At 41.3% G+C, this 12,500-nt stretch overlaps 1 protein-coding gene across 5 annotated transcripts in view; it reads right to left on the bottom strand.

The window, feature by feature from the left end:
- Positions 1–8,197: 8,197 nt before the first annotated feature.
- LOC138026584 (tetratricopeptide repeat protein 28-like) overlaps positions 8,198–12,500 on the bottom strand; it is a 17,672-nt gene continuing 13,369 nt past the window's right edge. For all 5 annotated transcript variants that reach the window (XM_068873993.1, XM_068873990.1, XM_068873989.1 and 2 more), the window contains 2 exons: positions 10,142–12,500; positions 8,198–9,764 (listed from right to left, as the gene is read on the bottom strand). The exon at positions 10,142–12,500 is cut by the window's right edge and continues 1,383 nt beyond it. In XM_068873993.1, the coding sequence (XP_068730094.1) occupies positions 9,757–9,764; positions 10,142–12,500 (2,367 nt within the window). In that variant the 3' untranslated portion in view covers positions 8,198–9,756. The remainder of the gene's footprint in view (positions 9,765–10,141) is intronic.

The raw sequence follows: 12,500 nt of genomic DNA, 5'->3' as shown, positions 1-12,500 counted from the left end.
AAGCTTCACTATAATGAAGAGGTGAACAACACAGCACTCGTATACTGATTAAGCCTAGTAAGCGCCCGTTTCAGTGATAAGGCCTAAGCACTCTTTTAAAATGTTAGCTTTTATTTTACGGTTCGGTAACAACACCTTCTACCGAAAGCGTGTGAACAATATAGCACTCGTTTTCTGATTAAGCCTAAGCGCTCGTTTCAGTCATAACGCCTAAGCACTCTTTTGAAATCTTAGCTTTTAATTTAGGGTTCGGTTAACTAAACGTTCTACCGAGAGCGAGTGAACAACATAGCACTCGTTTACTGATTAAGCCTAAGCGCCCGTTTCAGTGATAAGGCCTAAGCACTCTTTTAAAATCTTAGCTTTTATCAAGGGCACCCAACGAAAATATAGTTCAAAACCTCTGAAACATAGCATTGTTAAACGTATTTTGGTATTTAAACGTAGATATAGGCATTTTTTTATCCCCTAAAAATTTTTCATCTGTTCGGATTTCCTAGCTGAAAGTTTAGTGATCCGAAAATTATAGGGATCAAAACTTACCTTTTCGAAAATATCAGCTAGAAAAAAGGCTCCCGAAAATTTTAGGTGACCTTTTTACGGTAAAAATCCTGTTCGAAAATCCTAGGAGAGGCAGGCAAGCAAGAAATTTTACATCAAATGTTACGAAAATTCTAGATCTCAAATCGTCTTCCGAACAGATATTTTCTGAAACTTGACGTTGGGTGCCCCTGTTTTATTTTAGGGTTCGGTTAACTACACGTTCTACCGAGAGCGTGTGAAGAATATAGCACTCGTTTACTGATTAAGCCTAAGCGCTCGTTTCAGTCATAAGGCCTAAGCACTCTTTTGTTTTCTCACTTACATTCATTGCCCACTATGGGACTGCGGACCGCGGTAGCACTTTCAGCAAACGCTTATTAACCCACTACGGGAGTGCGGACCGCGGTAGCACTTCCACAAACACTTAGCCGCCCACTCCGGGACTTCGGACCGCGGTAGCATTTTCAACAACACTTAGTCGCCCACGGCGCGACCTCGGACCGCGAACCGCTATAGCGCTTTCCACGATACCAGTCATTCCCTGCCGGACTGCGGACCACGGACCTCGCCATCTGAGCACTAAGGCTCCTCAGTGAGGGGGTATTCTGAAATCGCTCCCAAAGTCGGTGACCCCCAATTTTTTTTTTTCATTTTTGGAATAAGTAATTTATGACCTAATTTCAGGCGAGATATGAAACAAATTTCAATGTGGGAAGATTTTCGCGCGAACGTCCTTAAGCAACAACAACGGCGGCGGCAACGAGAATGTCACTAATTTGCATATTTAGTTCGCAAAAACAATAGCTTTGCACGCTGTGCACGTGCGTTTTTCACTTTTGTCCATTTCTTTGCCGTTGTCTACAAAACAACAGGGAGCTTAAGATTTCACGACGGGGCGGCGGACACAACAACGCCGCAAAACAATGATATCATTGGTTAAAAGAGCATAAATGATTGTGCTGCATGTGCGGCACGGATTTTAGCACGGATTCTTGAGGTACTCTGCACAACAACGACGTGAAATTACCAAATTTGAGGTTATGACGACAACGTGAGCATGCAACAGAAAATCTTTCATTCTCTATTTTCACATTGTAACTGCTTGTACCAATTTAGTTTTAGGATACTTCGCCCAAATTGTATCAAGTGAACGAGACAGAATAACCGCGAAAGACTTATGGTAAAGGTAAGTGATATTTTGAGGTGACGTTTTTGTTGACGTCGCCGTCGTAGATCTTAAGGTCCCTAACAATGAGAAATAGCCAAATATGAGGTTTTACGAAGACCGTCAGAACTTCAGGATAAACTTTTATTTTACCCCCTAAATTAAGCGCCGTTCCGACCAGTGTCACTTTTATGGAACTTCAACACCCATGCCATATTGAAAAAGTTGAAATAGTCACGAAGTGATTACAATAACGCGAATTTATATTGTGAGATGATGTTCTCGTTGCCGTCGCTGTCGTCGTTGCTTTAGTTCCCGATTGGGGTTAGGGGTGGGGGGGGCGGGGGGGAGGAGGGGGTTCATACGGCAACAAAAGTGGTTTTATATGCTTACGGATTCAATTACATTCCTTTTGAATAACAACGTGTAAATGGGTTTCAGGTAAAAGACTACCATCGTCGCGGTCACTCCTGATTAAGACCCTAAAGGGAGGGTGTCCAAACGTCGGTTCCTGAATCCTAACCACGTCTGAATAAATTCTAATTCATAGACAAAGAATTCAAATTTGTAATTCCTTGGTAAAAGACGCTGAATTGAATGGACTCGGGCATGAGTTATTGGTCCAAAAATACAACTGGGATCTCTAAAGTTACCCAAATATAGAACCACGGGCAGCTCAAAACACGTAACGAGTGCTACCTGTGTCTTCAAGAGAATATAATTATCATGAGGGAAAACCAAAAATATTGTAGATTGCGAACAACTTAAATGACTGGTTTTTAAGAGGAAAGCAATGAAACAAACTTACATTTAATCGTTTGTGTGAACTTTTCTTCTACTCTCAGGCCCTCCACGGACTAGCTATAGGGATTTAGTTGTCGACAACTATTTGTGATCGACAGATAAATAAGTCCGTCTACACACACTGGCGCTCAAATAAGCTGCTTAAATACTGATTTAGCAACCGATGCGCAGGGAGGTTGGGCAGCAAGAGCTTGCCACGCATGCTCACGTGTTCGTGCATTCAAAATGGCGACAAGAAAGGAGAAAAGCGGCAAAAGAGAACGCGGATTTAACGACGCAGAAAAAATGTGATTTGGCTGATATAATATGCGACGAAGAAACTCAGTACTAATGCAGATGGGGATCTTTACCAAGTATTTTACTTCTGCAATCTTCCATGTTTTAAGCCGGCGGGGAAAGCCCGCTGACAGAATAGTGCGGAGATCTAAAAGTGGTCGACAACTAAAACAAAAGTTTTCACACACTAGAAAAACGCCAAAAAATGAGGCCGTCGACAACTATTAGTTGTTGACACCTTGCGCCACAGACTACGTTTTTTAGTTGTGGATAACTTTTAGTTGTTGATCACAAATAGTTGTCGACAACTAAATCCCTAGTCTGTGGAGGGCCTCATGAGAGCAGTTTAGTTCAATTTTCTTGTCTCATTCCACAGTAATTTGATTGCCAGTGGCTATTCGTACGGGACCCGCACACCGACCTACATTTCCTATTCATACCCGAGTCTTCTCAGAATGACTAAAATTAAATTAAAGTGAAATTAAACAGGCATCAATGTCGTTGTTTGATAGCTGAACTGTATATTAAAGAATTAAAGACGAGGTAAGACTTTCTGAGTGTAATTGAACCTGTAACATTCATTCTAAGAAGACTCCCGTATGAATAACAAATATAGGTCGGTGTATAGGTCCCGTACGAATAGCCACTTTGCATTTTATTCCTATCTATCCCTTTGAAAGACAGCGTTGGCACTTGAGACGTGAATTTGGGCTCCCTGTGATCTAATCCAGTTTGCGGCTGCTCCAAAACTGCTCAAAACGCTGCAAAATGGCAGTTTTTTCGCAAAACGTTTCCATTTGAGGCTGATTCGAACGTTTTCGACAAGTTTTCCATCTCGAGGCGATTTTGAAGAAATGACCGTAAGTTTTTGACGTAATAATATTCACGAAAACATTTCAGCGCGTTGATTGGCTGAGAGCACTTCAATTAATCCCAATATAATAATCACTCAGCTTAATCAACCAATCACAGAATATATCACGATAGCCATAGCAACAACCGCTTACCCTACCAAACGTCCAAAATGGACAAATTTGTAACATTAGACAGTGAAAAAGGAATGCATTAATTTTGTTTTCTCGGAAATATAATTGTAATGGTTATGATAAATTGGGAACAGGACTTCGTGTCGTGCAATTTGGTCTGTAATGATACTCGTGATTAAACAAATTGGACTCCCGCTACGCGGTCGTCCGATTTTGTTAATCTGCACTGGTATGATTACAGACCAAATTGGACTTCACTCAGTCCTAATACCATTATTAATCACTAAGCGTAGCAATTGCAATCACGTGATCACTTTCGACAGTCATTTGAAAACTGCTCTACCTCACACCAAAACGCAAAGCCAGTTAAAACCTGCTCACAGGCAATTCTCCTGCTCTTAAAGGCCAACTACATGAATTCGTTTTGCACTCGGTGCGCTATTCTTACGATTGGTTTCGGTCAATTCAAGTTTCTTCGAAATCTTTAGTGTTGGCGATTAGAAGTTAGGCACTTTAAGTTCTACGACGGCGACGTCGACAAGGTCTCTTTAAAATATAAGTTTGCACTATCGTTAGGCTTTCGCAATTGTTGAATCTTGTTCACTTTGTACAATGTGGGCGTACTATTCCAAAAATAAATTATTACTACCAAGGGTAAAATGGAGAATGAAAGGTCTGCGTTGTCTTCAAAATCTCAACTTTGATTATTTCAAGTCACTGTTATGCATAGTACCTAAAAAATGTGAGCTAAAATTCGTGACAAACGTGCAGCACTATTATCTTTCCTCTTTTAACCACTGAAATTGTTTTGTGGCGACCTCGTTGCCGTAGCAATCGCCTTTTATCAAAATAGGAACTTTAAAGATCATATGATCGCGGCGTCGACGAAAACGTCACCTCAAAATAAAACTTTGCTCTACCCATAAGTCTTTCGCGATTATTCCATTTCGTTCGCGTCCTACGATTTGGGCGATGTATCGTAAAAATAAAATGGTACGAGCGCTTTCAGAGTGAGACTAGAGAATGAAAGATTTTGCAGTCAAAATCTCAAATTTAATTACGGAGCTTACGCAATGACGACGACGACGACGGCAACGAAAACGCCACAAAACAAGAGCTCGGCACGCCCTGCACGTGCGTTTAATATTTTAATACATCTCTTTGCCGTTCTCGTCCTGAGAACGAGGCGAAATGACCAAATATGAGGTTGTGTGGAGGACGTGATCACCTGACAATAAATTTTCAGCTTTTCTTTCCAAACATCCCCACCGTTCGAACAGTTTTAATCCCGGAATGATTATGTACACTTTCCATGCTGAACGACTTGGAGTAGTTAGTACAATAACGGGAAACAGTATTTTTTGACAACTTTCTCGTAGCCATCGACGTCGTCTTGTGTAAGCTCCCTAATATTTCAAGTCATTGTTATGCACAGTTCTTTTGTGACCAATGTGACCCGGATTCGATTCCCAGACTCGGCGTCATATGTGGGTTGAGTTTGTTGGTTCTGTACTCTGCACAGAGAGGTTTTTCTCCGGGTACTCTCCTCCAAAACTAGTCTTCTCTGCAGCCGTCTTTCTGGGTATCGATGTCACCCAACGAAAAAAACAGCTGCTCACATTGGAACCACATTCCTTTCCCATTGTTTTGACGGTCTGTTAAAATGACTAAAAAGGTAAGCCAATTGAGTGTGAGGAAAGTTAATTGTTGCGATTTTCTGGCAGACCCATGCAGGTATTTGGATTGAAACCCCCAAAAAATCTTGACCGCCCAAGAAAGAGTATTTCTTTTCGGCGGCAATAGTACCCATAATTTTGCAAACTTATACAGTACTGGAACTATTGTGTATTTGCCCGGTTTCTGGCCGCAGATCAAATCTGTGTTTTCACCAAGGCAAAACCGCATCTAAAGTAACAGAAAGCCTTGCTTTACCTACAATACTCGTCACATTTTTTGGAACACTTATCCCCGTTTACCACTTCCTCCAATGTTGATTTTCACAACTACTAGCAGTCGCCCGAAAAATCTCAAACAACACTGAATTGAGGGGAGGGGGATATGGTATAGGCTACGATCTTGTAACACGATGATTCTGGACCATTCGCTAAGTGTTCCAACTAAATATGTCTAGTATTATAGGTTTTTTACAGACGCAGTCAGATTTTGACTATACAAGACTGCTTTGCTTTGGTTTCAGTTCTGTTTTCATGCATAGTGGCAGTTGAGACAACGTGAAATTAATAAAATTGTGCGTATGGGAAGACTTGATTTTGACGTCAATAAAAATATTGAATAATGTGATTATATTTACATCCTTTCATTCTTTCAGTCCTCTACTTATTCTTGCGCTCATGCTCAACACGGTCGCTTTGAAAAATACAAACAACAGACCAGCACTTTTGTGTTGATTGAGCGCATTGATAAAACGAGAGGTACTATTGGTCGAGTCGTCGATACAGGGCCAGAAAATGAAACGTGAGCAGCCGTTCTTTTCGAGGGAGCCGCAGCGAAGGAGACTACTCCAAAACCAACGTAACATTTGATTCGCGTTGAAAATGTTCATATGCTCATGTGTAAGAACGACTATTTTCTTTGACGAGTTTTGCCTTGACAAGTCTTATTTGCTGGTGTGAACGAATTAACAAGTTTTCGTTGACAAGTTTTCAATGTAGCCAGCGAAACAATTACACAGCAGACGACAGAAAAACTAACCACGGAGCGCCATTACAGTGAGTCATCACAAGAGCAAGACCGCTGTGCGCCCGCAATTTCTCAATTTTCTTGACAAGTTTTCCTTGTCGACCTGTACAGACGAGCCAGTTTTGCAATGTGTCAATTTTTCCTTGACAAGTGCACTTGTTCAAAAGCTAGCATGCTACCTTTTGAACAAGTGCACTTGTCAAGGAAATAATGTTCTTTTTTTACACACCAGCAAAAAATTGCCAAGTCAGAACTTATCAATGAAAACTTGCTCGTGTGTTACCGGCTTTAGTGCTCCAGGGCTAGAACGACTAGACACTTCAATAGAGCTTCTTTCCTTTCTTTTCCTCAAAAATGTTTCCTAATATGCGTGTCGCACGTGCAGCACGATTATTGACGCTCTTTTAGGCAATGAAATTGTTTTGTGGCGTCATCGTTGCCGTCGCCGTTTATCAACTAGGAACCTTAAGATCTATGACCGCGGCGTCAACCAAAGCATCATCTCAAAATATAACATTGCTCTACAGTTTTGGCGAGGGGGGTGAAAATAGAAAATGAAGGATTCACTCTGCTACATGCTCACGTTGTCATCATAACCTCAAATCGTCGTTGGGTAGAGTACGGCCAGAATACAGCAGCACGATCATTTATGCTCTTTCAACCACCAATATCATTGTTATGTGGCGTTGTTGCTGTATCTGTAAAACGTTTTTGTTCTCTGACACGTTTCGTCCAGCTAACGTAGACGTCTACAGGGAGTTTTACAATAATGCATTAAACGCCTGTATTTAAGTCATATCATTTTGCCATCAGATATGGCTTAAATACAGGCCTTTAGTGTATTATTGTAAAACTCTCTGAAGAAGTCTACATTAGTTAGGCGAAACGCGTCGGAGAACAAACAAGTTTTAGAGATACAGTTCGCAGAGTGCTGCTCACTAGTTTAGTTTTTTCAATTTACCACAAAGCTAATAATGGCAGCAACAAAATGTTCAAAATATCTATGTCAATAACAATATGTCTATAACAAATGTATCATGGACTAAACTATGTATACAAGAAGAATGCTGGCAGTTATTTAGTGCACTTTGAAACCGTCAACTTGATCCACCTGGCTTTGGAAAGATTCAACATTTTGTCAAACACAGGAATGTCGGTTATGCTGTCGTGAATGTCTTGACAAACACTCGCAGGAACATTTGTCAAACTGGCATTGCCCCTGCAAAGGATCCAGTATTGAAAGAATTTTTGACGTCAGGTGTTCTGGGCAGTCATTTCATTGGTGTTAAGGAAACTTGGAGTTTTAAGGCCATTCCATGCAGCCAGATCACCGCAAGGGTGGCTTTTGTCAGAAGTGATGATGCTGGTATGGATGGCTATGTCTCTCCTGTTTCGAGAAGCTATCAGCATGATTAGTACAGAGGAACTTTGTTGTTATAATTACTAATATATAGATTTAGCCAAGCCTAAAAGCGGATCTCCCTGGTTATTTATTTTTACTGCCTGTAGGGTTAGTGAAAATGAAATGTCCGCGTTTTGATGTTTTCGGTTGCTGCTTCAATTAAATCATTTTCTTTGCTTTTTTCTACGGAAAAATCCATTGCCTAACTAGTGAAGTCCACGGTAAATTTTACGCTAAAAACCGATATCGCATGAATCACGAAGCGATGAGTATGATATCGGTTTTTCGAGTGACCTTTACTTTGGACCAGTTTGGCAATGAATTTTTCTTGAACTGCATGACTTTTAAAAGAAACAAGCACACCCTCAGTGAGCGAATGGAAAAGGATAAAAGCCATTCAGAGTCAACTGTCAATAGCCAGCGAAATGGGGCATCCGGGCACGAGCTTTCGAGGTGCGCGGAGCTCCGCTATGAATATACTGCATAATACAATAAGCATTTCAATGGTTTAAAATATTTTACAACCTTTAATTCTTCTCATGTGGTATTTAAGGTTTACAGCTTTGAAGTTGATTTTCATTTGATATTAGGTTTCATTACCCACCAAAGTGAAGGCAACCTTTTGAATTCTAACATTTAGACTGGAAGCTTAATTGTAAAAGAGACTAACCAGTGAGTGGAGATGACTGGCTGAAATTCTATACAGAATTAACTGAGGAGAGTGTAGTTTAACGTGAAGTGCTATATTTCTATCCCATATGAACCATGTGAGCGTTAGCCCTACTGAGGGAACTGGGCCCACACAAGGACAGAGAAAAACTCTGACCAGGGTGGGAATTGAACCCACGACCTTCGGGTTAGATCTCCGCCGCTCTACCGGCTGAGCTACAAGGTCAGACGGGAGCAGGCCGTGGGAACTGAAGATGTTAAAGTCACGGCAATTAACATGTACAAGTACAAGGAAAGGTTACGTTTATACAAACGTTGGCCGTGTAGCCCTTATATTGTAAACAGAATTAACTGAAGAGAGTGTACTTTAACGTAAAGTGCTATGTTTCTATCCCACATGAACCTTCTTCAGTTAAAATATAAGTGCTACACGGCCAACGTTTGTATAAACGTAACCTTTCCTTGAAATTCTATACAGTCCGGTAATTACGTGTAGGAATATAATAAAATTCCTTACAGGTTGAATGAGTGTCTTGTTCCCTTTATCAATTCCATGATGTTGTACAACACAAGCTGTCACAGCGGTGAGAGCACTCACCTTCGGCATGACTATTCCGGGGCTGGGATGTAGGGGGTGAGGGGTAGGGGGCACCATAGCTGAAACAACCACAACGTTTACAAAAATGCTAACCTTAGGCCTAAGCATTATCTTAAATCACGAAAAGAAATCTAGAAGTTTTGCCTAAGGAAAACGTTTGCAGTTGCATATGAAAAGTGGCAAAGATGCTCGTTGTCTCGTTTATAGACATTTGCCTCCCAAATCGATTCATTTGATTATTTAGCTTTGGCCAACCTCAGAGAAAATACACATTCCCCGAGACTGTCACTTGATTTTAAATGAACGTTGGTATACCAAATTAAAGAGGTATACTTGTCACCAGCTTCACGTAAAATGAACACCCGAGAAATATACAGCGAAAGCTTGGAGTTATTTTGAAGTATTTAAAAAAAAAACACGACGGCTAGATCACCAGTTATGGAAGCAAACCGTTTTACCAATCCCTTATTTCTATCAAGTGATTAACTAATCCTGGTACAGACCCTTACAAAACAAGGCACAAATGCAAGGACTTGGACAGTATTACTCATACAATCGAAGAAAGGAAGAAAGAAAAATGACACATCGACGCATCAGAGTCCAAGTGTTTTTCTCACGTTTCTGAAAAAAAGAAACAATAGTGGGTTAAATGGTAATGCGGAATTTCGTTCTGATTGGGAAGTAAATAATATTTCAATTATCTTAATTCATTAAACCATGTGTGCTTGGTTAACAGCAACAATTCCTGTTCAGTGTCACCTCGACGTGTAGACTGTAAGACCTCAATAGCTAACTTCACTTCACTTCTCGTACGTAACTGGAATTCAGCGATCAGGTATTAGCCAAAGCAGTTCGAGTAAAAAGAACTACACTGGCAACCGATTTTAAAACCATTTCGATTTGAAGAACGTACCAGCTCCTTTCGACAACTTGCTGATTAAAAACATTTACAAAGTACAGCAATTCAGTCATTAAAGTTATATTCAAATAGCACTTACCATTCTTTTCCTGTTTGTGTTGCCCAAATTCAAAGGAGACATCATCGCCAATTAGCACAAATGGCGCCCAGTACTTAAAGGCAGAATAAGTCTCCCGAAGAGATTTCATAGCATGGTGAAGAGCTCTACTTGCACTTTTTCTATCTGCTAAGTGTTCGTAGAAACTTTTCATGAACATCATGGTCGCCTTGTCGTCGATTGCCCAGAGTGACACCAGAACAGATCGGGCACCAGCACAAAGGAAAGCCCTGGCTATTCCCACAATACCCTCAGATTTCACCTCTCCCTGGCCACTATGACAACAACTCAGCACAACAAGTCTTGCCTGAAGATGAAGTGCATGAACATCACTCAACGTTAACATGTAATCTTCCTCTTCGAGGATCTGTGATGTGCGTTCGGGATTTGGGGCCAAAGCAATTTCTCCAAATTGGTCATCTCCATGTGCAGCAATGTGGATTAAAGCAGCTGACTTCATTCTTTTCAACACCTCAGCTTTGGTTGCACTTTGACCTGTAAGAGGCATGGTCTGAAGAAGATTTCCAATCATATCCACCTCTTTCTTTGCGCATGGCAGCTGTTCATACATGGGTTCCCCCTTGCCCCAAGTGACTTCCTTCAGGCATGGATCGCCAACAAGCAGCGCTTCATTCTTACTTTGGAAGTCGTCAGGTGCACCTGCGATCACTTTTAAAGCAGTCAGCGAGGGAATTGCACGGATCCTGACAGAGTCACTCAATGCAGAAAAAGGAGCCAAGCAAAATGGTCCATCAGGAACAAAGACTAACTCATCTTCCTGGAGCAAGTCTGCGATAGGGCTGACTAAGACATCATACAAGGGCTGTAAACAGTTCACAGAGAAGCTCAAGGAGTGAACGGTTTCCTCAACAGCTTCCCTACTGCACGAGAAGTCGTTGCGTTGTCTGTCAAGAGAACGATTCTCACACTGTACAACAGTTTCCACACCAATCTCTTTAAAAGTACTTTCCATCAGTGATTTGGCACTTCCATTTTCGATTTCCTTTTGTCTAAAATTAATCCCGATATCTTCTCTTAGCAACCAGAAGCTGATCGTGTTCCCATCAAGTGCTGTGAAAACAGTTTGTGAAGGTAAATCGTTCATTCCAAAACTCAACTTCATCGTAAGTGCCGAAGAAGGTTTCTCATCAACACCATATTGCATCTTTAAAATGTCTCCCAAAGCCTGGGCTCGTCCTTGCTCAGCAGCATACAAAGCCTCATCTACCTGACCACTCTTCAAGAGTGCTGTCCACAGAGCGTTGTATGCAAACTGCTTTGTGTCACGAAAGCTTATTTTCCATGCATCTTCTGACTGAAGAAGACGCCTTGTTTCATCATAAATATTTATGCTTTGACGATAGTAATTCAGAGCTTTGCTCAAGTAGTCTAAAATTTCATGAACATGACCGAGTTGATGATACGCCATTGCCTGCCCTATGAGGTCCCCAACTTCTTTTGCAATACTAAGATGTTGATTGTGGTACTCTATGGCTTGCTTGAAATTCCCCAGATTGTCATAAGCATTGCCGAGATTGCAATAGGCTCTTCCTTCTCCAGCTAAGTCCCCAACTTCTATTGCAATACTAAGACGTTGATTGTGGTACTCTATGGCTTGCTTGAAATTCCCCAGACTGTGATAAGCATTGCCGAGATTGCCATAGGCCTGTCCTTCTCCAGCTAAGTCCCCAACTTCTTTTGCAATACTAAGATCTTGATTGTGGTACTCTATGGCTTGCTTGAAATTCCCCAGACTGTCATAAGCATTGCCGAGATTGCCATAGGCTCTTCCTTGTCCAGCTATGTCCCCAACTTCTTTTGCAATACTAAGATCTTGATTGTGGTACTCTATGGCTTGCTTAAAATTCCCCAGACTGTAATAAGCATTGCCGAGATTGCAATAGGCTCTTCCTTCTCCAGCTATGTCCCCAACTTCTTTTGCAATACTAAGACGTTGATTGTGGTACTCTATGGCTTGCTTGAAATTCCCCAGACTGTGATAAGCATTGCCGAGATTGCCATAGGCTCTTCCTTCTCCAGCTATGTCCCCAACTTCTTTTGCAATACTAAGACGTTGATTGTGGTACTCTATGGCTTGCTTGAAATTCCCCAGACTGTCATAAGCATTGCCGAGATTGCCATACGCTCTTCCTTGTCCAGCTATGTCCCCAACTTCTTTTGCAATACTAAGATGTTGATTGTGGTACTCTATGGCTTGCTTGAAATTCCCCAGACTGTCATAAGCATTGCCGAGATTGCCATAGGCCTGTCCTTCTCCAGCTAAGTCCCCAACTTCTTTTGCAATACTAAGATCTTGATTGTGGTACTCTATGGCTTGCTT

This window comes from Montipora capricornis, chromosome 12 (assembly GCF_036669925.1).
Source record: "Montipora capricornis isolate CH-2021 chromosome 12, ASM3666992v2, whole genome shotgun sequence".
Lineage (NCBI taxonomy): Eukaryota > Metazoa > Cnidaria > Anthozoa > Scleractinia > Acroporidae > Montipora > Montipora capricornis.
Note: the sequence above shows the minus strand (reverse complement) of the source record. Positions and strands in the feature narration are given on the sequence as shown.